General features: G+C 36.8%; 1 protein-coding gene across 7 annotated transcripts in view; it reads left to right on the top strand.

Annotated features, from left to right (window-relative positions):
• heph (polypyrimidine tract-binding protein 1 heph) overlaps positions 1 to 23,776 on the top strand; it is a 973,663-nt gene that overhangs the window by 738,315 nt on the left and 211,572 nt on the right. For all 7 annotated transcript variants that reach the window (XR_010948829.1, XM_067760373.1, XM_067760374.1 and 4 more), the window contains one exon: positions 8,919 to 9,039. Coding sequence is in view for 6 of the 7 variants with exons in the window: in XM_067760373.1 (XP_067616474.1) it covers positions 8,919 to 9,039 (121 nt within the window). In the remaining variant the exon portion in view is untranslated. The remainder of the gene's footprint in view (positions 1 to 8,918; positions 9,040 to 23,776) is intronic.

Here is a 23,776-nt window from a genome sequence, read left to right as displayed (position 1 = left end):
CCTCTCTCGACGAACTGATGTTTGGCTCGGTATCATGAACGCTGTCGAGATAGGAGGAGATAGCTATGGGAGTGTTCGAGAGAAAAGTTCTCCGGAAGATTTTTGGCCCTATCCCGGATGTCGACGGCGAGTATCGAGGAGGTATAATGATGAGCTATATGCAGAGAATAAGAACCTAAAGGCATCGCTGGCTAGGTCAAGTTATGCGAATGGACGAGACGCTCCCGCCAAGATAGTTTGGAAGCACAGGAAGGGTGAGACCTTAACTGATTTGGGGCAGGCAGATTAAGGAAGACTTGACCTTCCTTGGTGTTCCGTATTGTCGTCAGTTATCGCGAAAGAGGGATAGCTGGCGTGACAAGTTACGACACGAACAAAATCATTAAGAAAAGTCCTTCTTTGGTGTCGTTTTGGATTTAAGATGCTACAATGCGAAACCCGTTTAGACTCCAAACCAAATATTAAATGCGATTACCGAAAATCGTTCTAATTTACTTACATCCAAAATCCTACAAAACAAAATAATTTAAATATTGTGTAAAGTGTTTTAAAAAGCTTCTTGACTCCTGTAAAAAATCCTCAATTTTTTAAGGTGAGTCACCCTAATACACAAATATGTAGTACAAACTCATCATTTTTACAGGCAATCACACATTTATCTATCGAACTTATTGTTTGTTTGTTGTGCTGACTGACGAAAAGCATTTAATCGACAGCAACATATTTGATTTTAATATTCATACGCTGTCATAAATTCATAAAAAAAAGCACCGTTTAGCCCACCGTTATCTAGTTTGTTGATAAACATATACACAGGTGCATATACTAGCATGCTGACATCCACGTCATAAAATATATGCTAGTACTTCATTGTGCACTTCAAAGCGCATAAGTGGGAGACAAATGCAGGCTCGACACAACTCGGCTCAAGATGGCACAAAAAATAGTGATTGCTCGCCCAAAAATGTGCACCTTATATAAGGTTCATTACATATTTAGGAACTTTCCCCTGGATATGAATCCAGTACGCCCGACACTAGAACCTTCTGGTCCTACACCTCACCTCACCCGTGGCGATTTCTGTTTCTTTAGCAGCTGGGGACTGGCGACCCCAAGTTTCTCATAGAACTAGGGGTTGGAGGCGAGATGACCCAGAGGGTTTAATATGGCCATATTAAATCGCTCCCGAGATTTTCAGGATAGTACCTTTATGGTGCTTATTACCGGAACCAGATCTTTATCCGTTAAAGGCCCATAAACATCGATAACAGTCTTTATCTTTACAACAACAACAATAGACCGATTGCCTCGGGAAGGACTTTTTTGACCTCTGGAACCTTTGGATCTATGCGGGAATATTCTACGCCCCTTAACCACCTTGCGGCATCGATCTTATTTTGGTGTTTTGTTGTCTTCAAATTTAAAGTGTACCTCTTTCTGAGATACAACCTGATGTACGCTAAAAGCGCATATAGCAGCAGTACTTAGAGTGAGGTTTATTAAGCTTATTATACGATTTTTTGGTCCTAGTATCTTACACCACTTTTTTTATGGTTATCCATATATATCTACATACATATGAATACATGCATGAGAACTGTGACTGTAGTAGGCTGCGTGCATACTCCACACATATACATATGTAAGTGGGCACTACATACCAGCAACTCACTTGCAAAGCCAACGAACCGCGCTAACGATCGTCCGCCGCCAGCGTCAGCTGTACACCGCCGCATGATGCTTTTGGGACGAACTGTTGCCACACAGGTTGTTTGCTGTTTTCAATTTTGTTTTTAGTTTTTTTGTGCTCATATTTTCTTTTCATATCTTTTGTGCTATATTGTTGTTGTCATGTGTTTTTATTTATTTTTTTTGTTTTTGTTTGCTCTAGCATCGAGCATCTGCAATAAATTGCTTGCGAATGAGTTTGCTCATTCGTTTAGCTGATAGAATGCATATATACATACAAATGTTCCATATTCACGCTTCGGGTGCACCATGGCGTATGAGTAATGAACAGGTGGCATTGGTTTTCTGCGTCGTTTCTCAAATTTGCTGCATTTCGTGCTATGTTGCGGCACTCTTGGGCATTATGGTGCAACATTTGTGTATCCGTTGCCTGAATAGTTATGTATGTGTGCATGCATGTATGTAGCTCCTGACCGGTCGCACATTGCGGCCACTCCAAAAAATTTAAAGCATATTTTCAGGCCATACCCACCACATGTTTACATTTTTATTACCTTTACACATTTCCTTCGCCGAATTTTTGTTTTTTCCTATTTTGTTGTTCAGCTCAGAAAGTTGGGCGCTCTACTACGAAGGCTTAAGTTTTTTTTTTTGTTATTTTTTTAAGTTTAAGTAGCTCTCCTTGGACTTCGCAACAAACTGGCTACTAACATTTTGTTTTTACTTTGCTTGCTGTTCCTTTTTTTGTTTATCTAATCTACATTAATTACTCACTCTACATTTTGCTTGCTAATTTTTGTAAAAGCTAATTCCACTGCAAGCTACTTAACATGGTGTGTATTTGTTGCTGTGATTTCCAGCTTTAATGAACAAGTTTGGTTGCTTGCTGGAAATATTCGAAGCTGAACAGAAGAAAAAAGAAAACTATAAGATTAAGTGAGTCACCCAATTCAAGGTAATTCAAAAAATGCATTTAGCTTCATCAAGTTATGTTAATTCCATGGCAAGGCACTCCTTTCGTGCTTTCATTTGTTGTTTTCTATTTCACCCAAAAAAAAGTTTATACAATAGTCGAAAGCGCACTCAGGTCTGTCGAAAAAAACCCGGATAAAAGACGTTTTATGTAATTTTTTTTTATATAGAGAAAAGGTTTTTCTAAATAAATTTATTGCACAGTACAAATAAAATTGGCATAATATCACTTCATACTTAATACGAAGGCAAAATTATGAATTACAACGACTGTATCACGATATAAAGAATATAATCGATACTTTTCGAAATTCTATAAAATTTTTGACACTGTTTCTAGTCCGATAAACTCTTCCTCCTTAAGTTGGTGTTTGTTAAAATTTCCAAAATAGCCGTGTAATTTTTAATAAGAATTTTCTCTAACCAGGAAATTTTCCCAGACTTTTTCAAAGGATTTCGCTACCTTAAATAAGAATTTGGAATCAAATATTTTAGTTTTATTGTGGTTTTCCGGACACTAATTCATAAGAGTACGAAAGAGTGTTTCGACTGCATTTGATGTAATTCCGACGTGAAAATTCCACTTCAATAAAAAAGCAATCACTTCTTTTCAAAATGCTGTTTATTTTTATATTAATTTTTTTCTTTTAATAAATTTATATTTATATATGTATATATATCTATGTTCAGGCCGGCTTTCTTCTATTAGGACCGTAGTTGTGTAACTAAATTATTTAACGTGAGTACCTGTCTTTGGTAGACCCGACCCCACGGTGTCAAACACGTATCTAATTCCATCACAAGTTTTGATATGGAGTTTATCCAAGCTCCAACTATTTTAAGGATAATGGCATCCGATTGTAAGGCAACTTCACCTTGAATTCCAATACCGTTCCACACAGAGCACAAATATTTCGTTGTAACATGTTCTGATGCTAGGGCTCATCAGATACATGATACTATTCCACAATTTTAATACAAGTATAAGGCGATGTAAACAACCCATTCTGGGCACCAGGAATAATAAGAAAACTAAACCTGCTTCACAATTAAAGGAATGTGATAATCCTTTCTAACATATCATGATCAAAATGTCCCTTCTCCTTGAATAGCTTCTTCGACGTAATATATAAGGTTGAAATGACTGTTCGCCTGAATAACATGGTTCTAATGCTTGCACTCATCAGAAGCATGAATAGTAACAGGTAATAGCACACTACATTTAGTCTCCCAACTTTGAATCATCTGTTTAACTCCACTCATAATTTTAGGGATGTCATCAACCTCTTATTTGACCTTCCGCAGAAGAGTCTTCGAAACATTCATGCTTAGGTTAGAACAGTATTGAGGCAGTTTACCTTGTGTGTGGATCAAGAGTAAGAGTTTGCATATAGCTACTTTCAATCGAAAAATACCGCATTACTCCGAAGAGACTGCTCTGTTGTCTGATTCGAAGACTGTATCGACGGCATTACTCCGAAGAAATACTTTATTGCCCATTCCAACGAAGAAGAGACTGCATAGCTTCATTAAGTATGCTTTATTGTCAACTTCCATGAAATTGAATTCATCGTTTTAGAGGAAAACCCAACGGCTAAAACAAAAGGAAACACCAAAACACGATTTTTGAAACCACAGCCCCCGTGATTCATCCGAATCCTAAAGGCGGGACTTGAATACAAGCATTATGCGATACATTGTATCAGATCACATAATAAGGTCGCACAACCGCTACACACTGTCTACTCTGCTCTCTTTGGAGTAAACATCAGTCATGGATTGGATAGCCATGGTAATATGATCGCCTTTTACGATCGGTATACCTACCGCGGGTAAGTTGTGTAACTAAGGAAGGAAGCCTTATATTTCTTTCAACTTTAATGCTTTCAAAACTACGGACTCATTCAGTCTATGTGAGGTCCTCATGGACCGCTTATAATTGCACTTGAAAATAATTGCATTTTTGAGTACTATATTTCCTTTTGTACTGAAAAAATTTTTCGTGGGAGAAGAGTGCAGTGAATATATGTAGCTAGAAAACTTAACTATCTTACAACAATATCTTGAAAATCAGAACCAAATTAGATAATCTAACCCAAAATTCAGGTTGGGCGTGTCGATGCACAAAATAGAATAGTTCAGAAATTCCACATTGCATCTTCAGCCATCGTGACCGGGATGTAACAACACGTTTCTTTGCCTTTAGGTACACTAGAATACTTTGTTGCATATAGATTTCGAACAATTTCGAAAAATTTACTTCTTCGGCAAGAGCTGCAACTGCTTGTTGACAAGTAAAGAAAATGTTGATCTAGATAGGACCAAAACAAAAGCAAATACATAAATGTAACAACAAACTTTTCGTACCCTCATTAGGTTAGAAATACTGTCATTTTGTTACTCACATGATGAGCAACAAGTAGCTAATAAGATGTTTTGTTTTTTAAAATGTTCTTGTTAGCTCCCATAAGTACTCGAAACTCATATTTATCATACGCTTCTTCACCGAGTGAAATAATCGCAGCTGCAGTAGGTACATAACATTACACGTTGAGCAATGTTGTTGTTTAAATATACAAACCTATATTGCCTACCGAAGCCTAACAGAGGTTGGTAATTTTAATAATAAAGTCACGTGATTGCCACAATTATTTCCAAGTTTAAATGCACTGCCTTTATATTTCGATTTTGCTGTTATTTTATTCAGTCGCGCACTAGGCCGAAGTGCCTTAAATTGTGCAACTACTTTCTTGTCTTCGAAACTTTCAACTCTGGCTGCGAGAAGGTCTTAGCGCCCAAATTTAGGCAACTAGACTTCAAAAATTTCAGCATTTTGTTCCTGCGTCGTAGCTGCATGATTTTTAGATTTTCTCTCTTACAATATTCGGCTGCCGTAATATATGACCCCAAGTTGATATCCGGGATCAATTAAAAGTCTTTGTAATTGGTACAAAAAAATGTAGGCTTATCGTCAGTTAGGATGTGGATTTGGCCCTATATCCTCAGAGATATAACTTTCAAAATTATTTTATTACTAACATGCACATCAACTTAGCAAAACTCAAAACAGTCTAGCATTACTATGTTCTGTGTCCGGATTCCCCTACAAATATCAACATTTTCGAGAAGAAAAATCAATCCACCTTTTTGAAGTATTAGCGCATTATATGATTAATAGCCATTGATACAAATTTCGTAATATGTGCGAATCATACTTTTACCATTATGGCCCCATCGCTAAGTTTTGCCATCTGAAAAGTGCTCCATGGAAAGAGCTCGCATTGAAGTATCTTCGCTTTTACCGTCTTACCAAATAATGACTATTCACTTGCTGGTCCATCAGATGGATCCAACCTTTTATTCACAACTATTATGTTCCCATATCCGTCTTTGAGGTTGTACCTAGTTCTTTATAGTACAATACGATTTTGAGTGAAACCATACTGTGATTTGCAAAGTGTAATATAGCACTTCGCTGGATATCCAAGCATAATAAAGAAACAGAACTTACATCAAAACGAGCTCGGTAATGGTTAACATAACACGTAATAGGAATTTTTTGGTTAGATGGGGTTACTCCATAAAATCTATTCAATTAGAGCGTAAAGTGGCTCAAACAGACAGGTATGCAACCAATTTAAGGTAACTTGGAATACCAGAAACGGACCCACCTCCGCAAAATTCTATGAAACACGAGTGGATTGGAGGTCCAGGCATTGCTCAGAATAATATATAGCCTCTTAGCAGGTGCTAAGCTCATGGCCACCCCTGCTTATGTCACAAGACACGAACTATGTTAAAATTTGCATCTGGTTCTATTTTCTGTGACAGCGACAATAATAATAATAATAACAATAACAATAATAATAATAATAAGATGAATGTATTTCATTAGTTAATCAATGTTCAATCCATACCTAGTAAAATAAAAATAAATTTAATAAACCGGTGTCTGAGTTTTTTCATTTTAACTATTTTGAAACTGCTTAGCTCTTTAAGCAATTTCGATTATATGGATGACCGTATATTTCAAGTCAAAAGGGCTCATAATTGCGACGATGAAGATATATATATATATAATATATATGTATATATTTAAGTACATATGTAAAAAGGTACTTCACACAAAATTACCCTTTTAATTTTAGGGTTTTTGCTATTTGTTTACTTATCGACTTTGCTATGTATTTTTTTTTTTTGTTTCTTTTTAGAAGATGTATTATATTAGTATGTATTGTATGTGTGCAAATTTATTTGTCTTCACGTCTATTTGCATTTGCTTATTGATTTGTTTTTCATTGTTTGTTGATTTTACGCTTCATAGAGGGAGTGGACTAAAGTAAATAAAATGAACATAGAATTGCATATATGCAGAGACAGTTATGTGTAAATCGTATCCTTGTTTTTGTGCGCTTAAAGGCGGTGCCACGAATGACATTTTTCATACAGATGCGTTTAACACAAGCTTATGCATTCCAATAACATCGCCACAATCAACCAGGATGTTGCGTTTGTAAATAAGAATGAACTTCAGACGTAGCAATTGAAGTTTATTACGCCTTGCCCATTCACATACAAAATTTCGCGAAGCACTGGTATAAACGTTATCCCCTTACAACAAAGATACTTGCTAACATATTTTGTGTCGTATTCATTTGTATTTTACAGTTTTTATCTGCGAAAAATGTTAGAAAATTTACCAACCAGTGGGAAAAATAATTTCACTTGCAAAGTGTGTCAACACCCTTAACCAAAACAAATGTCACATTCTTCTTCTTATACTTTGCTTGTAACAAAATTTGGGAGATGGCTACTTTTCAATATCAGATGGCGCCAGTGTCGCTCATTCTACCGTTCTCCATAAAAATGCGTGCAATCTACTCATAATGCATAAGCTTGTGTTAAACTCATCTATATGAAAAAGTGCTTATGTGTCGGGGCTTTAAATGCTAATTAATCTTGTTTTAGCATACCATAAACTAAAGATTTGTCATGTGTTCAAAGATATTTCAAAGAACAGATTTTTTAATATATATTTTTTTTTTTGATGATTTACTCTCATATAAGGCACTAGCCAGATAAGCCAGACTGTCTATTCTGTAAGATTTTCTCGGTTCATTTTTAGGAGCCGAATTTAAAAAGTTTATTTTGTTGATATCTAGGCACAAATTTACATTATTACATATTACTTGCTTAATTGACGTTTAACCATTTAAACAGTTATGAAAGGCCATTTGCCACACCAAGAGAATTTAAATCGTTTTCCACCTGTTCTTTCCTTTATAATCTGCAATTCATAAAAAATCATCTTAAAAACTTCTTTTAAACTTCTAAGATTTTAAAAGTTACGTTTTGTGTTCTGTTTCGTGAGTCTTCAATAATTGCCGCTAGATGAGTCTAACTCTCCTTTGTGCGCCTAGCCTAGAGAGTTACAAACAAGCATGCATACATACAAGTGAAGCTAATATAAGTGTTAAAAAGATCGTAAGTAAAAATAAAAGAAATGTACTTGACTTTAAGTGTCGCGCGGAACAGATATCCTCTTAATAAACACACATTGTTAGTTGTTTTTGTCACTAAATTCAAATATCCCCTTTAAGCACAGTCAATTAGTAATTAGTATTATTCTCTATTAAGATTCCCCATGCAGAAGTAATGAGGTTAAGTATACGCCGTGGTGCTATTTCAGTTTTCGTGTTGTTTTCAACTTTCGCTTTTATGTACTATTTACGCCTTTCTGCTAATTTGCTTGCATAAAAAAAAAAACAAAAAAACGCTATACAATGTTGCTTTAATATTTTGGTTTTTTTTTTTTGGTCTTAAACTTTCATTTTGTTCTACTAAATAAGTTGCAGTTTGACTCCTTAGCTTTTATGTACGTAATGAGTTTTTACCGCAATTGCTAAAACAATATTTGCGCTTATGCGCATTGTACTGAAGTGCTTATTCCCCACTGTCCACTTTCATTGTCGAGACAAGCTCAAACAAAACTCTTAGCTTTTACGAAATGCCTTATAAAGTATGTAAACCCACTCATGGCCAGCTCTCTGCGAACTGCGTAATTTATTTTCTTGCACAGAATCCTCAAATATTATATTTTAGTTTTTCTTTACTCCTTCGCTTTAAATAACGTGATATACTTATACTTATGATGTTTCTCTATTTCTTTCTATTTTCTGTGGCCGCGCTTCTGCTACTTTGCAACCAACAAACAAATAAACAACAACAAAAAATTACAACTAATTGCGTTTACGCAGCGAGGAAGCGACGAACTTTTAAGTCAAGCTGCAGTTATGGCTCCCGCTTCTGACAATAACAATCAGGATTTAGCAACAAAGAAAGCCAAATTGGAGCCAAGCACTGTTCTTGGCGGAGTTGGTAAGTTTTTGCTTATTCTTTTTATTGTGTTTTTATAATTCTTGATGGTATTTTTTCACTTGAGTCCTTTTTCATACAAAATCAAAACAAAATTACTATACTTTTTACGACAGGTGAGAGTAGGGATTTGAAGAAGAAACTTAGCTTTTAACTACAAATTATTTTATTTGTTGTACAGGCGCCGTGGCAGGTTACATGAAAGGTTTTATATCATTGTTATAGCGAAAGTATAACAAATAAATATTTTAAAAAATTAAGGTCTTCCGTTGGTTTTTTCTGGTTGATTTTTGGATCCGTTTAGTTAGATAAAAGTCAATTAAGTTACCTATTTTGAAAACTGTCACTCCTTGATGAAGATCTTCGTTATAGTACTTGTGCAGCTTTTCGAAGAATAGACTATTTGATGTAACTCCCTTCGAACTCGAAATGTCCTTTTACCGCTACCTTCGATCATATTCTCCGGTCTTTAAATTTAGTTGCAAGTGGTAATGTCCAAGCTGAGTGGACCCTTAAGCTGATCCCTTGTGGATCTTTTTATAAATGTTATCGGTATCTGTGTGATTACAAGCTGATGACCCCTTGATATCAAACAGATAACACTTCGATAACAACCCGATACCTCCTCGATAACAAATCTATAATTCAGCGGTAACAAATCAGCAAAAATCCGATAAAAAATTTATAACAAGTAAATATTTTCTGAGAAAAAAATCGATAACCCTTCGAAATCGAATCGATAAGTTTTTCGATTTTAATCCAGTCACTCATCATTAACGTTTGCTATCGATCACGGATAACACGCCTATTACTCTAGATACCGGGCCTTAGTCACTATTCCTATAAATTCCATTACAAACATCTGCAAAGTTATGTTGTTGGACAGCAGAGTCATTTCCGACCCAGTTTTTTGCGTAGAATGTGAATCCGAGCTCAGAAGCGCTCGAGGTTAGAAAAATGGTGGATACAAATTGTTAGTCTTATCTTAGTTTATTACTAGTATTTCTGTTCCAATGCAGCTAACGAGTTTGCATACATACGATTTTCAAAGCTTGAGCTTATTAAATGAACATTACTTTTGAAACAAACCCAATAATGCAAGCTCATAAGCTAAATTCGCATAGAATTACTAGTACAAGAAGACAAAAAAGTAAAAAAAAAAAGAAATTTTCAAAATGTGCGTTGTTCCGCCCTTTTTCATTTAATTTGTCTAGAATACTTTTAATGACATATGTCGAACAAAAATTTACCAATCCTTGTGAAATTTGGTAGGGGCATAGCTTCTATGACGATAACTGGTTTCTGTGAAAATGAGCGAAATCGGTTGAAGCCACGCCCAGTTTTTATACACAGTCGACTGTCTGTCCTTCCGCTCAGCCGCGAACACGATAACCTCAGCAAAAATCGATATATCTTTATTAAACTTAGTTCACGTACTTATCTGACCTCATTTAATCTTGGTATTAAAAATTGGCGAAATCCGACTATGACCACGCCCACTTTTTCGATATTGAAATTTTCGAAAAATAAAAAAAAATGCCAAAGCTCTATACCAAATACAAAAAAGGGGATGAAACATGGTGATTGGGTTGGTTTTTTGACGCAAAATATAACTTTAGAAAAAACTTTGTGAAATGGGTGTGACACCTACCATATTAAGTAGAAGAAAATGAAAAAGTTTGCAGGGCAAAATCAAACGCCCTTGGAATCATGGCGGGAATACTGTCCGTGGTATTATATATATAAATAAATTAGTGGTACCCGACAGATTATGTTCTGGGTCACCCTGGTCCACATTTTGATCGATATCTCGAAAACACCTTCACATATACAACTAAGGGCCACTCCCTTTTAAAACCCTCATTAACACCTTTCATTTGATACCTATATCGTACAAACACAATCTAGAGTCACCCCTGGTCCACCTTTATGGCGATATCTCGAAAAGGCACCCTCCTTTAGAACTGAGGTATACTCCCTTTTAAAGTATTTTTTAATACCTTTCATTTGATACCCATATCATACAAACACATTTCTGGATTTATCCTAGTTTCATTTTCCTACATGGTGATTTTCCCCGATTTGAAAAAGGATGAAGGAAAATCGTTCCAAAAGACGTCACCCCAGCGGGTTAGGGGATCAGAATATACCCGCGATAGGTATGCCTGTCGTAAGAGGCGACTAAAATACCAGATTCATGGGGCAGTGTAGCGCAACCCTTCAGGTTGCCAGCGCAATATATAGCTTCTCCAAACCTAATTGTCAACCTCACCTATCCGCGGCGAATCCTGTTTCACTAACAGACGAGGCTCTGGCGACCGCAAGCTCCTCATGGAACTTGGGCGTGGGGGGGAGGGAATGGCCTGAAGGTTTAATGTGGCCCCATAAATCGTTCCCGAGATGGTCGGGCTATCACCTTAATAGTGCTGCGGTACCGGAGCTTACCGGATCTGTATCCGGCAAAGGACCATCACACCGATAGCACTTTCCAAAACCTTCGGGGAGCAGCCTTATCGCTACAACAACAACAACAACAATGTCACGCTTTAAAAAAAAATATTCAAATAAAACGAATTGATAGCTGAAGAAAGATATCAAAGGCAAGTTGCTCCACTTTTTAGTATTACCATTTGTATATATCCATGAAAAAGACATTTTTATCTCCAAAGCTCTCAGCTGAGTATGTAATCTTCGGTTAAACCCGAACTTAGCTTTCCTTACTTGTTTTATTTAAGGTTTAAAACGCGATACAGTTTTTTGTTAATTGCGAAAATGTCCGTGTTCGAGTCTAAGCAATCTTATATGTATACCTTATTGTAGTCGATTAATTTCTACAAATAAAAGTAATAAGCATTTTATTATCTGACCTTAATACCAACGTAGGTACACATTTTTGCTACGTAGGATATTTTAGCAAAAACTTGTATGATGCTACCTTGACATTAGTCTACATAAAAGCCACACAGCCAATTATCCTAAAAAATATATTTTTTGCGGGAAGATTCCTTGCACCAAAATACGCGGTAGACCACGTACGAATATATTGTATACACTTAAAAACACATAAAATAACTATTTCTGCTGTTTATTGTGAATGTGGTTATGCCACTAATAATCGAACTAATTTCACCTAAAATTTGAGCCACATAATTTCATTGGCGCCATTGTTTGTTCGGTTTTGCTTTGCTGATGATCTGTTGATGGATGGCTATTTTGGCCTATAAAATTCACCGAAACGCAAACAAAATGGGCTTACAAGGCATTAATTAACCTCAACATTCAGGTGCGTGTGTACATAAGGATGTGGGTAAGGGTGTATACCTTTACAGTTGGAATTGTAAACACATGGGATAATGCCGTGGAATAACTCATACGCATACGCGTCTCAAGCGCATTAAAACTCATGTACACAAACATATACACCTTTGTAGACGCAAATGTATGTACGTATGTACATAAACCTGAAATTTTTAACAGTCAGTGGTAATTTGTTGTTGTTTTCGCTTACACTACTAATTTAATTATTTTTAATATTATTTCACATGTTTTGGTTGTATTGGTTAAATAATGAAAATGGTAATACTTTAACATATAAAAGTAATAATAACCTTGGTCACAATTACAAATTTACGTCAGCACCACATAATTATTTGACAAAAACAATAATAAAGTTAGGTTCACGTTATTTTGGTGTCAATGCAGCACCCGCTTAATTTGGGGTATAAATATATGCATACATACATATTTATGTACATACGCAGTTATGTATGTGCTCCGATGACACATGTGATTATAACAGGGTTTTTTATTATCTACATTGAGTTTCATTAAATTTAAATTATAGTTAAACAGAATAGCCCATAATTGTTGATAGAATATTGAACTGATTTTGAGGGTTGCTGAACACTTTTCTGCTCATATAGTCGAAATTAATCAAGGAACGCCCTTGTAGTTTACGTTTTTATACTCAGTTGAGCAGAGCTCACAGAGTATATTAAGTTTGATTGGATAACGGTTGGTTGTACATATATAAAGGAATCGAGATAGATATAGACTTCCATATATCAAAATAATCAGGATCGAAAAAAAATTTGATTGAGCCATGTCCGTCCGTCCGTCCGTCCGTCCGTCCGTCCGTTAACACGATAACTGGAGTAAATTTTGAGGTATCTTAATGAAATTTGGTATGTAGGTTCCTGAGCACTCATCTCAGATCGCTATTTAAAATGAACGATATCGGACTATAACCACGCCCACTTTTTCGATATCGAAAATTTCGAAAAACCGAAAAAGTGCGATAACTCATTACAAAAGACAGATAAAGCGACGAAACTTGGTAGATGGGTTGACGTTATGACGCAGAATAGAAAATTAGTAAGATTTTGGACAATGGGCGTGGCCCCGCCCACTTTTACAAGAAGGTAATTTAAAAGTTTTGCAAGCTGTAATTTGGCAGTCGTTGAAGATATCATGATGAAATTTGGCAGGAACGTTACTACTATTACTCTATATGTGCTAAATAAAAATTAGCAAAATTGGATTAAGAACACGCCCGCTTTTTAAAAAAAAATTTTTTTTAATTCAAATTTTAACAAAAAATTTAATATCTTTACTGTATATAAGTAAATTAAGTCAAAATTCAACTCCAGTAATGATATGATGCAACAAAATACAAAAATAAAAGAAAATTTCAAAATGGGCGTGGCTCCGCCCATTTTCATTTAGTTTGTCTAGAATACTTTTATTGCCATAAGTCGAACAAAAATTTACCAATCCTTCTCAAATTTGTTAGGAGCATAGATTCTATGACGGTAACTGTTCTCTGTGAAAATGGGCGAAATCGGTGGAAGCCACGCCCAGTTTTTATACACAGTCCACCGTCTGTCCTTCCGATCGGCCATTAACACAATAACTTGAGCAAAATCCGATATATCTTTACTAAACTTAGCCCACGTACTTACCTGAGCTCACTTCTTCTTGGTATAAAAAATGGGCGAAATCTGGCCATAACCACGCCCACTTTATCGATATCGAAAATTACGAAAAATGAAAAAAATGCCATAATTCTATACCAAATACGAAAAAAGGGATGAAACATGGTAACTGGATTGGTTTGTTGACGTAAAATATAACTTTGGAAAAATCTTTGTAAAATGGGTGTGACACCTACCATATTAAGTAGAAGAAAATGAAAAAGTTCTACAAGGCGAAATCAACAGCCCTTGGAATCTTGGCAGGAATACTGTTAGTGGTATTGCATATATAAATAAATTAGCAGTACCCGACAGATGATTTTCTGGATCACCTGGTCCACATTTTGGTGGATATCACGAGAATGCCTTCACATATACATCTAAGGGCCACTCGCTTTTAAAACCCTCATTAATACCTTTAATTTGATATCCATATCGTACAAAAACATACCAGAGTCACCCCTGTCCCACCCTAATGGCGATATCTCGAAAAGGCGTCCACCTATAGAACTAATGCCCTCTCTCTCTTAAAATGCTAGTAACACCTTTCGTTTGATACCCATATCGTACAAACATTCTAGAGTAACCCCTGGCCCACCCTAATGGCGATATCTCGAAAAGGCGTCCACCTATAGACCTAGTGTCCACTCCCTCTTAAAATGCTCAGTAACACCTTTCGTTTGATACCCATATCGTACAAACATTCTAGAGTCACCCCTGGCCCACCCTAATGGCAATATCTCGAAAAGGCGTCCACCTATACACCTAATGCCCACTCCCTCTTAAAATGCTCAGTAACAGCTTTCGTTTGATACCCATATCGTACAAACATTCTAGAGTCACACCTGGCCCACCCTAATGGCGATATTTCGAAAAGGCATCCACCTATAGAACTAAGGATTACTCCCTTTTAAAATACTCATTACCACCTTTCATTTGATACCCATATCGTACAAACACATTCTAGAGTCACCCTGGCCCACCCTAATGGCGATATCTCGAAAAGGCGTCCACCTATAGACCTAATGTCCACTCCCTCTTAAAATGCTCAGTAACACCTTTCGTTTGATACCCATATCCTACAAACATTCTAGAGTCACCCCTGGCCCACCCTAATGGCGATATCTCGAAAAGGCGTCCACCTATAGACCTAATGTACACTCCCTCTTAAAATGCTCAGTAACACCTTTCGTTTGATACCCATATCGTACAAACATTCTAGAGTCACCCCTGTCCCACCCTAATGGCGATATCTCGAAAAGGCGTCCACCTATAGACCTAATGCCCACTCCCTCTTAAAATGCTCAGTAACACCTTTCGTTTGATACCCATATCGTACAAACATTCTAGAGTCACACCTGGCCCACCCTAATGGCGATATCTCGAAAAGGCGTCCACCTATAGAACTAAGGATTACTCCCTTTTAAAATACTCATTGCCACCTTTCATTTGATACCCATATCGTACAAACACATTCTAGAGTCACCCTGGCCCACCCTAATGGCGATATCTCGAAAAGGCGTCCACCTATAGACCTAATGCCCACTCCCTCTTAAAATGCTCAGTAACACCTTTCGTTTGATACCCATACCGTACAAACATTCTAGAGTAACCCTTGGTCCAGCTTTATGGCGACATCTCGAAAAGGCGTCCACCTATAGAACTAAGGATTACTCCCTTTTAAAATACTCATTACCACCTTTCATTTGATACCCATATCGTACAAACACATTCTAGAGTCACCCTGGCCCACCCTAATGGCGATATCTCGAAAAGGCGTCCACCTATAGACCTAATGCCCACTCCCTCTTAAAATGCTCAGTAACACCTTTCGTTTGATACCCATATCGTACAAACATTCTAGAGTCACCCTTGGTCCACCTTTATGGCGATATCTCGAAAAGGCGTCCACCTATAGAACTAAGGATTACTCCCTTTTAAAATACTCCTTACCACCTTTCATTTGATACCCATATCGTACAAACACATTCTAGAGTCACCCCTGGCCCACCCTAATGGCGATATCTCGAAAAGGCGTCCACCTATATACCTAATGCCCACTCCCTCTTAAAATGCTCAGTAACACCTTTCGTTTGATACCCATATCGTACAAACATTCTAGAGTCACCCCTGGCCCACCCTAATGGCGATATCTCGAAAGGGCGTCCACCTATAGACCTAATGCCCACTCCCTCTTAAAATGCTCAGTAACACCTTTCGTTTGATGCACATATCGTACAAACACATTCTAGAGTCACCCCTGGCCCACCCTAATGACGATATCTCGAAAAGGCGTCCACCTATAGACCTCATGCCCACTCCCTCTTAAAATGCTCAGTAACACCTTTCGTTTTATACCCATACCGTACAAACATTCTAGAGTCACCCCTGGCCCACCCTAATGGCGATATCTCGAAAAGGCGTCCACCTATAGACCTAATGCCCACTCCCTCTTAAAATGCTCAGTAACACCTTTCATTTGATTCCCATATCGTACAAACACATTCTAGAGACACCCCTGGTCCACCTTTATGGCGATATCTCGAAACGGCGTCCACCTATGGAACTAAGGATCACTCCTTTTCAAAATACTCATTAACAGCTTTCATTTGATACCCATATCGTACAAACACATTATAGAATCACCCCTGGTCCACCTTAATGGGGACATCTCGAAAAGGCGTCCACCGATAGACCTAAGGCCCACTCCCTCTTAAAATGCTCAGTAACACCTTTCATTTGATACCCATATCGTACAAACAAATTCTAGAGTCAGCCCTGGTCTACCTTTATGGCGATATCCCTAAATGGCGTTCATCCATAGAACGATGGCCTATTCTCTCTTAAAATACTCTTTAATACCTTTCATTTGATACACATGTTATACAACCACATGTTATACAACCACACCCCAGATTGATTTTCCTTATTTTGTCTCCATAGCTCTCAACTGAGTATGTTATGTTCGGTTACACCCGAACTTAGCCTTCCTTACTTGTTTATATTTATTATGTAAAGTGTTATTAAGTTAGTTAAATACATAATGCCTTTGGGTGTAATTAACAGCAATTTGTTTATTTTAACATGGCGGTAATTATTATGTCCTTAATAGCTTTGATTTTCAACCCAAAAACGCTAGGAATGTACGTATAGGCCACCCAAACAGAATTCCTAAAATTGAGGAAAACAGGGGGAAAATAAGAACTGTATTTTACAACAGATGAACTTTCCTCAATCTCTACTTTATTTTTTTTTGATCTGAGGCCCTATTCAGTAACTATGAATTTGAAATGTACATTTTTCTTTCATACAAATTATATGAAGAAAAAGTGTATATTTTAAAACTCACAGTTACTGAATAGGGCCCCTGGATAGTATTTTTTGAAAATTTTTTCTTTATTTTTTTGGTGGTGGATAATAATTTTTGAATATTTGAATAAAACGCGATATACCTTCGAGAAGTTTAAAACCGAGCTTCTCTTCCTATTGGAGTCGTGCTATTTTTCTTTCAAATTGGCGGGACGAAAAAAATACATGTTTTATGCCGACTCCGAAAGGCACCTGCAAGCAGGTAAATTTTCACTGAGAAGCTTTTCATGACGCTGTGAATGCAATATATGCCGTCCATCTAGATTAGTCCTACCTACTTATTTATTTGGCTTATAACAGCTCAAACGATCTTGACCGTTTTTATACTCAGTTCAGCAGAGCTCACAGAGTATATTAACTTTGATTGGATATCGGTTGGTTGTACAGGTATAGATATAGACTTCCATATATCAAAATCATCAGTATCGAAAAAAAATTCGATTGAGCATTGTCCGTCCGTCCGTCCGTCTGTCCGTTAACACGATAACTTGAGTAAATTTTGAGTTATCTTGATAAAATTTGGTATATAGGTTAGTGGGCACTCATCTCAGATCGCTATTTAAAATGAACGATATCGGACAATAACCACGCCCACTTTTTCGATATCGAAAATTTCGAAAAATCGAAAAAGTGCGATAATTCATTACCAAATACGGATTAAGCGATGAAACTTGGTAGGTGAGTTGAACTTATGACGCAGAATGGAAAACTAGTAAAATTTTGGACAATGGGCGTGGCACCGCCCACCTTTAAAAGAAGGTAATTTAGAAGTTTTGCAAGCTGTAATTTGGCAGTCGTTGAAGATATCAAGATGAAATTTGGCAGGAACGTTACCCTTATTACTATATGTCTGCTTAATAAAACTTAGCAAAATCGGAGAACGACCACGCCCTCTTTTTAAAAATTTTTTTTTTAATTCAAATTTTAAAAGAAAAGTTAATATCTTTACAGTATATAAGTAAATTATGTCAACATTCAACTCCAGTAATGTTATGTTGCAACAAAATACAAAAATAAAAGAAAATTTCAAAATGGGCGTGGCTCCGCCCTTTTTCGTTTAATTTGTCGAGGATACTTTTAATGCCATAAGTCGAACAAAAATTTACCAATTTGGTAGAGGCTTAGATTCTAGGACGGTAACTGTTTTCTGTGAAAAAGGGCGAAATCGGTTGAAGCCACGCCCAGTTTTTATACACAGTCGACCGTCTGTCCTTCCGCTCGGCCGTTAACACGATAACTTAAGCAAAAATCGATATATCTTTACTAAACTCAGTTCACGTACTTATCTGAACTCACTTCGTATTGGTGTAAAAAATGGCCGAAATCCGGCTATGACCACGCCCACTTTTTGGATATCGAAAATTACGAAAAATGAAAAAAATGCTATAATTATATACCAAATACGAAAAGAGGGATGAAACATGGTAATTGTATTGGTCTATTGACGCAAAATATAAATTTAGAAAAAAACTTGGTAAAATGGGTGTGACACCTACCATATTAAGTAGAAGAAAATGAAACAGTTTTGCAGAGCGAAATCAAAAGCCCTTGGAATCTTGGAAGGAATACTGTTCGTGGTATTACATATATAAATAAATTAGCGGTACCCGACAGATGATGTTCTGGATCACCCTGTACCACATTTTGGTCCATATCTCGAAGACGCCTTCACATATACAACTAACGGCCACTCCCTTTTAAAACCCTCATTAACACCTTTCATTTGATACCCATATTGTACAAACGCATTCTAGAGTCAACCCTGGTCCACCTTTATGGCGATATCCCGAAAAGGCGTCCACCCATAGAACTAAGGCCCACTCCCTTTTAAAACACTCATTAACACCTTTCGTTTGATACCCATATTGTACAAACGCATTCTAGAGTCAAACCTGGTCCACTTTTATAACGATATACCGAAAAGGCGTCCACCTATAGAACTAAGGCCCACTCCCTTTTAAAATACTCATTAACACGTTTCACCTTGATACCCATATCGTACAAACATATTCTAGAGTCAACCCTGATCCCCCTTCATGGCGATATCCCTAAATGGCGTCCACCTATAGAGCTCTGACCCACTCCCTCATAAAATATTCTTTAATACCTTTCATTTGATACACATGTCATACAAACACATTCCAGAATTACACTCGGTTCATTTTCTTACATGGTTATTTTCCCTAATGTTGTCACCATAGCTCTCAACTGAGTATGTAATGTTCGGTTACACCCGAACTTAACCTTTCTTCCTTGTTCAAATTACAAATTACAATTCACAACATGGCCTAGCCACCACGACCGCTGGGTAACGATTCGTTGAAGTTATGCCAAAGGTCATACGGCTCATCGTGCATGGGCTTGGCGAGTTGCCAGAGAAGTAATTAGCCCTGAAGTGTCGCTCTGGCACTACAATGTGTGGGCTATCTAGTGGAAATTGACTTCAAATTATTCATAAATTGTGTTAGATGTTTGGAAATCTCCCATTCCCAAAAAGATATCGTAATTCGTCATAAAAAGACCACTGACTACTATTAACCCTGCTTGGTTGTAACCGCTATAATTCATTATAACTCTTGTCTAGCCAGTGTTAAGATACATCCCGCAGTGACTACCATCACCCTTGATACATTTAGAGTGAGTTTGATCCGAGTTACCACATTTAAAAATAACAAACAAAAAAACGTGTAGACTAGATAATTTCATGGCCATCTCTACAATGCCTTGCCAAATTCGATGTTGTCATTTCTCAACAAAGAACTAGAAAATAATGGCTATAATATGCCAGCGTGACCCTGAGTTTACATGATTATTGGGGCTGGTCCGTAGCAACTTGGTTACTCCATCAGTGCATTCTTCGATTTTCCTCACGGTATCAGCTAAAAATAATCGCACAGATTTCTCCGCATCCTATATTCTCTTTATAAAAAAATGTCTTTCGACACAGCTTGAGAATAGTTTTAATCATTTTTGGGATCTTTCCGGGATAATTGGTGCTTTGTTTTGGGCGCATTGCAGCCCGAACTTGTTCGCTTGTCAATATATTACTGTTTTTTCTTCGTAAGATATTTATTCGGTGTTCCTAAGTAAATTCATATTCCATCCAAGACCCATGTCAGATTCGAGATAATCTCGTAAGTGATTATGAAGTTCATTCGAAATGATATCTAAAATAATTCCGAAAAGATACTAAAATTATCGAGAAACAGTCCGAAATAAAATTGTCGCAATAGCTTAAGACATTTGCACTTTCGAAAATTTGAGAACAATTTTCGAACTTCTTTATCTTTTATATGGAAGAAAAGAAATCCATCCTTCAAACAAAAAAAATGGAGACCTAGTTATGGCAATACTTACGGCCAGAAATTAACTAGCGATTATCGGTCAACTACTACAGTTCTAGATAAAGCCGGAGTTTATAGTTATCGAGTAGAATCCTCCGATTATGTTACTCAAAGCCTTAGTCATTTAAACTGATGTGATATAACAAGCCTTAAGTTGTTAACAGTGTGTTTCTGCTTAAAAATGACGGGAAGCGAAGTCTTTAGGATTTTATTTCTTGCACTATCCTCACGCCTGCGTAAAGTACACACAGCTAAACGTTATACTTCCTTCGATACTCGCTTTTGGCATCACGAACAGGTAATCTATTTTCCTATTATTTACCATATAAACATACTGTTCAGTCTATTTCAGGTCCTTGCGGGCCGGTCATTTAGGTTGAGAATATCAACATGAATCGTTGATTTTTAAAGACTACTTTGTATATTTCGCAATAGATAGTGATGGACATTAATTTTTGCAGCAACCGTCTATAATTCTTGTATATGGGAATATGTCCCCATCTATTGTAATCGATTTTTGCTACTTTTGTGCGAAAAACATTGTTAACTGAAAACATAATATTTACTTATTACTTTACAAGAGACTTTTCTATTAACTAAAAACCAACAAAACACTGATTTTGCACAGTTCACTCATATTCGCTTGTTGTTGACTATGGTTATGTTGTTTTTGTTGTGTTTAGTCACTCATTGCTATTCGATTTAACCACAAAATGATGGTTGGTTAGTTGGTTGTTCGGTTGGTTGGTATACCCGCAAGCGCCAACTTTAACATGGTTAGTGCAAAAGTAAGGAAATGCGAACACGAGCAGAAATGCGATTGTATGGCAAAACTCCTCGAATATCATACACGCACACACACACAGACATATACACTACACATTCATCTTGAAACATGAAACGCGATGCTTACCTCCGTATGCGTTGGTTGCTCCTATTGAAATGGGTAAAGCCTGAGGAAAAGCGAGGGTAAGATGGTATCGACATGACGAAATATGTTCACCTGTTATGCTCGTTCTTCGCCTCCATTTATAACTTTGAGCCTAAAGCCTTACTCTGTGTACTACGCGTCATGCACAGTGGAAACATTTTTGTGGTTGTGTCCGCTGATTGACGATGGTTGTTGCTTGAACGCTACCTTGTAGTAGCTGCTCTTGTTATCGTCAGCTGTTGCTACATTCTTACGCTAGCGGGCAATTTCATTTTTACTATAACGAAACGAAAGAATGTTCGATTCACCTTTTTTCGTTGTTTTGGTTTTTTTTTTGTTTCTGCACGAGCTTTGTTTTGTTTCAGTACCCCGTTTTGTGTTGTATATCTGTGGTTAGCTTGTTTGCAAATTGCTGAAGAACACGTTTCAAAATGTTTGCTTTATGTATGCTTAAATGAATCCACTTGTTGTTTTGCGTGTGCGTGTTCATGCGTATGTTATTTTTCAATATTAAAACTGTATGAAACAGCGAGGAAGCAGATTTGTTGTTTCCTTTATATCCAGTGCTGTTGTGAGAGTATTGTGTTAGCTTTGATTGTAGATTAGAAAAGGGTTCCTGACATTGTAAGCTATGTAAATAAAACGTTTACAATAACCGTTTTTCGTTAAAAGAACGCTGTTTAAATTTGCTACTCTGAAACTTCCAGCAGTCGCGGAAAAATTTTGATGGCTTTAAAACATTCAAAATAAAGTTGCACTCTGTTAAGCCCTCCTCCTAAAATACCAATTTTCGCTTTCCCTATTTTTCCCGGGCGGGCATCATGATGAGGTATGCAGAACTCTAAAAGTGACTTGTTTTGTTGATTTTCCGACAGGGTAGATAAATGATGTATATTGGAACGATTTTCCCTCATCCCTTGTCAAATTTGGTTTCGAGCAAACCGGTTTCGGCGTTGTGCCATCATCAGTGCCGATTTTCGGTCTCTCAGAACGGTTTGTCTCGAAAGCAAATTTGACAAGGGATGACGGAAAATCGTTCCAATATACATCAACTCTAAAAGTATAAGAGCTCTTAGCTGCCACTAGATTAACCGGAAATGGTTCGCTCGATAACAAACATGTACATATATACACCGTTTCGCACAAACAAAGTTTAGAGATGATTGCTTTCCAATATTTCTTCAGATTCGTCCTGAAAACTGCCTCCTGAAACCAATAGTTGCTGTGTTGAACGGGGTTAAGCCCCTTCTTATAGCAATATTAAAACAATTGGACAATTCAAAAGAGTCTCGGGAACGAAAATCAATACCCATGATGAAACCAAATTTGACAAGGGATGACAGAAAATCGTTCCAATATACTTCATTGTAAAGTCTCTTCCAAACTCCCAAAGATTGACTCACCCCTTTTGAGCTCTCAATTACTGGGTTGATAAGAGTAAAGTTAGATTTTGGAATAGTCAATTGGAACTCCAAATAATCTTTTTCATTCAGCGTGTATAAGAAAAGATCTCTTCAGCAAATACTACATGTGTACAGAAAAAAGACAGTGTCCATGTTTGTTTGTAAAACCATCTAATCTACAAAGGCATCACAATTTAAATCACTTTAAGCCACAACAACCAGATCAGCATCTCAAAGAACTCATATTTGTTTTTATTCAGCTCATTCCCTATTACATGTGTGTGCGTATGTGGTAATTGTGTGGCTTACAGTAACAACACGCAAGAATTATGTAAAAAATACACAAACGAAATGAGAGCAAATTGTATAAAAAAGAAATTCAGGAAAAAAGCGTGCTCTAATAACAAAATTGAATTTAAAAAATAACAACAAACGAAATTGCTAAATAAATGTGTAAGGAAACTTTTATTGTGTGATGCAAACATAGCGCTTGATAAATATGTACATATGTAAGTTGTTGCTTATGTTGAAGCAAGTGCTAATTCTGGTATTGTGCTTTACTTGCTTTCGATAGAAAAAAGAAATCGAATATCAACACTATGTACATATATTTGTATATTTGCGGAAGTATGAATGTGGTTGTATATAGCGTAAGCACGTAAAGCTAGAATGCTAGTAAAAGCATACCCAGCAAAAACTGGCATAAACGATTGTAAGCAA

This window comes from Eurosta solidaginis, chromosome 1 (genome assembly GCF_040869045.1).
Source record: "Eurosta solidaginis isolate ZX-2024a chromosome 1, ASM4086904v1, whole genome shotgun sequence".
NCBI classification, from domain to species: Eukaryota; Metazoa; Arthropoda; class Insecta; order Diptera; family Tephritidae; genus Eurosta; species Eurosta solidaginis.
Note: the sequence above shows the minus strand (reverse complement) of the source record. Positions and strands in the feature narration are given on the sequence as shown.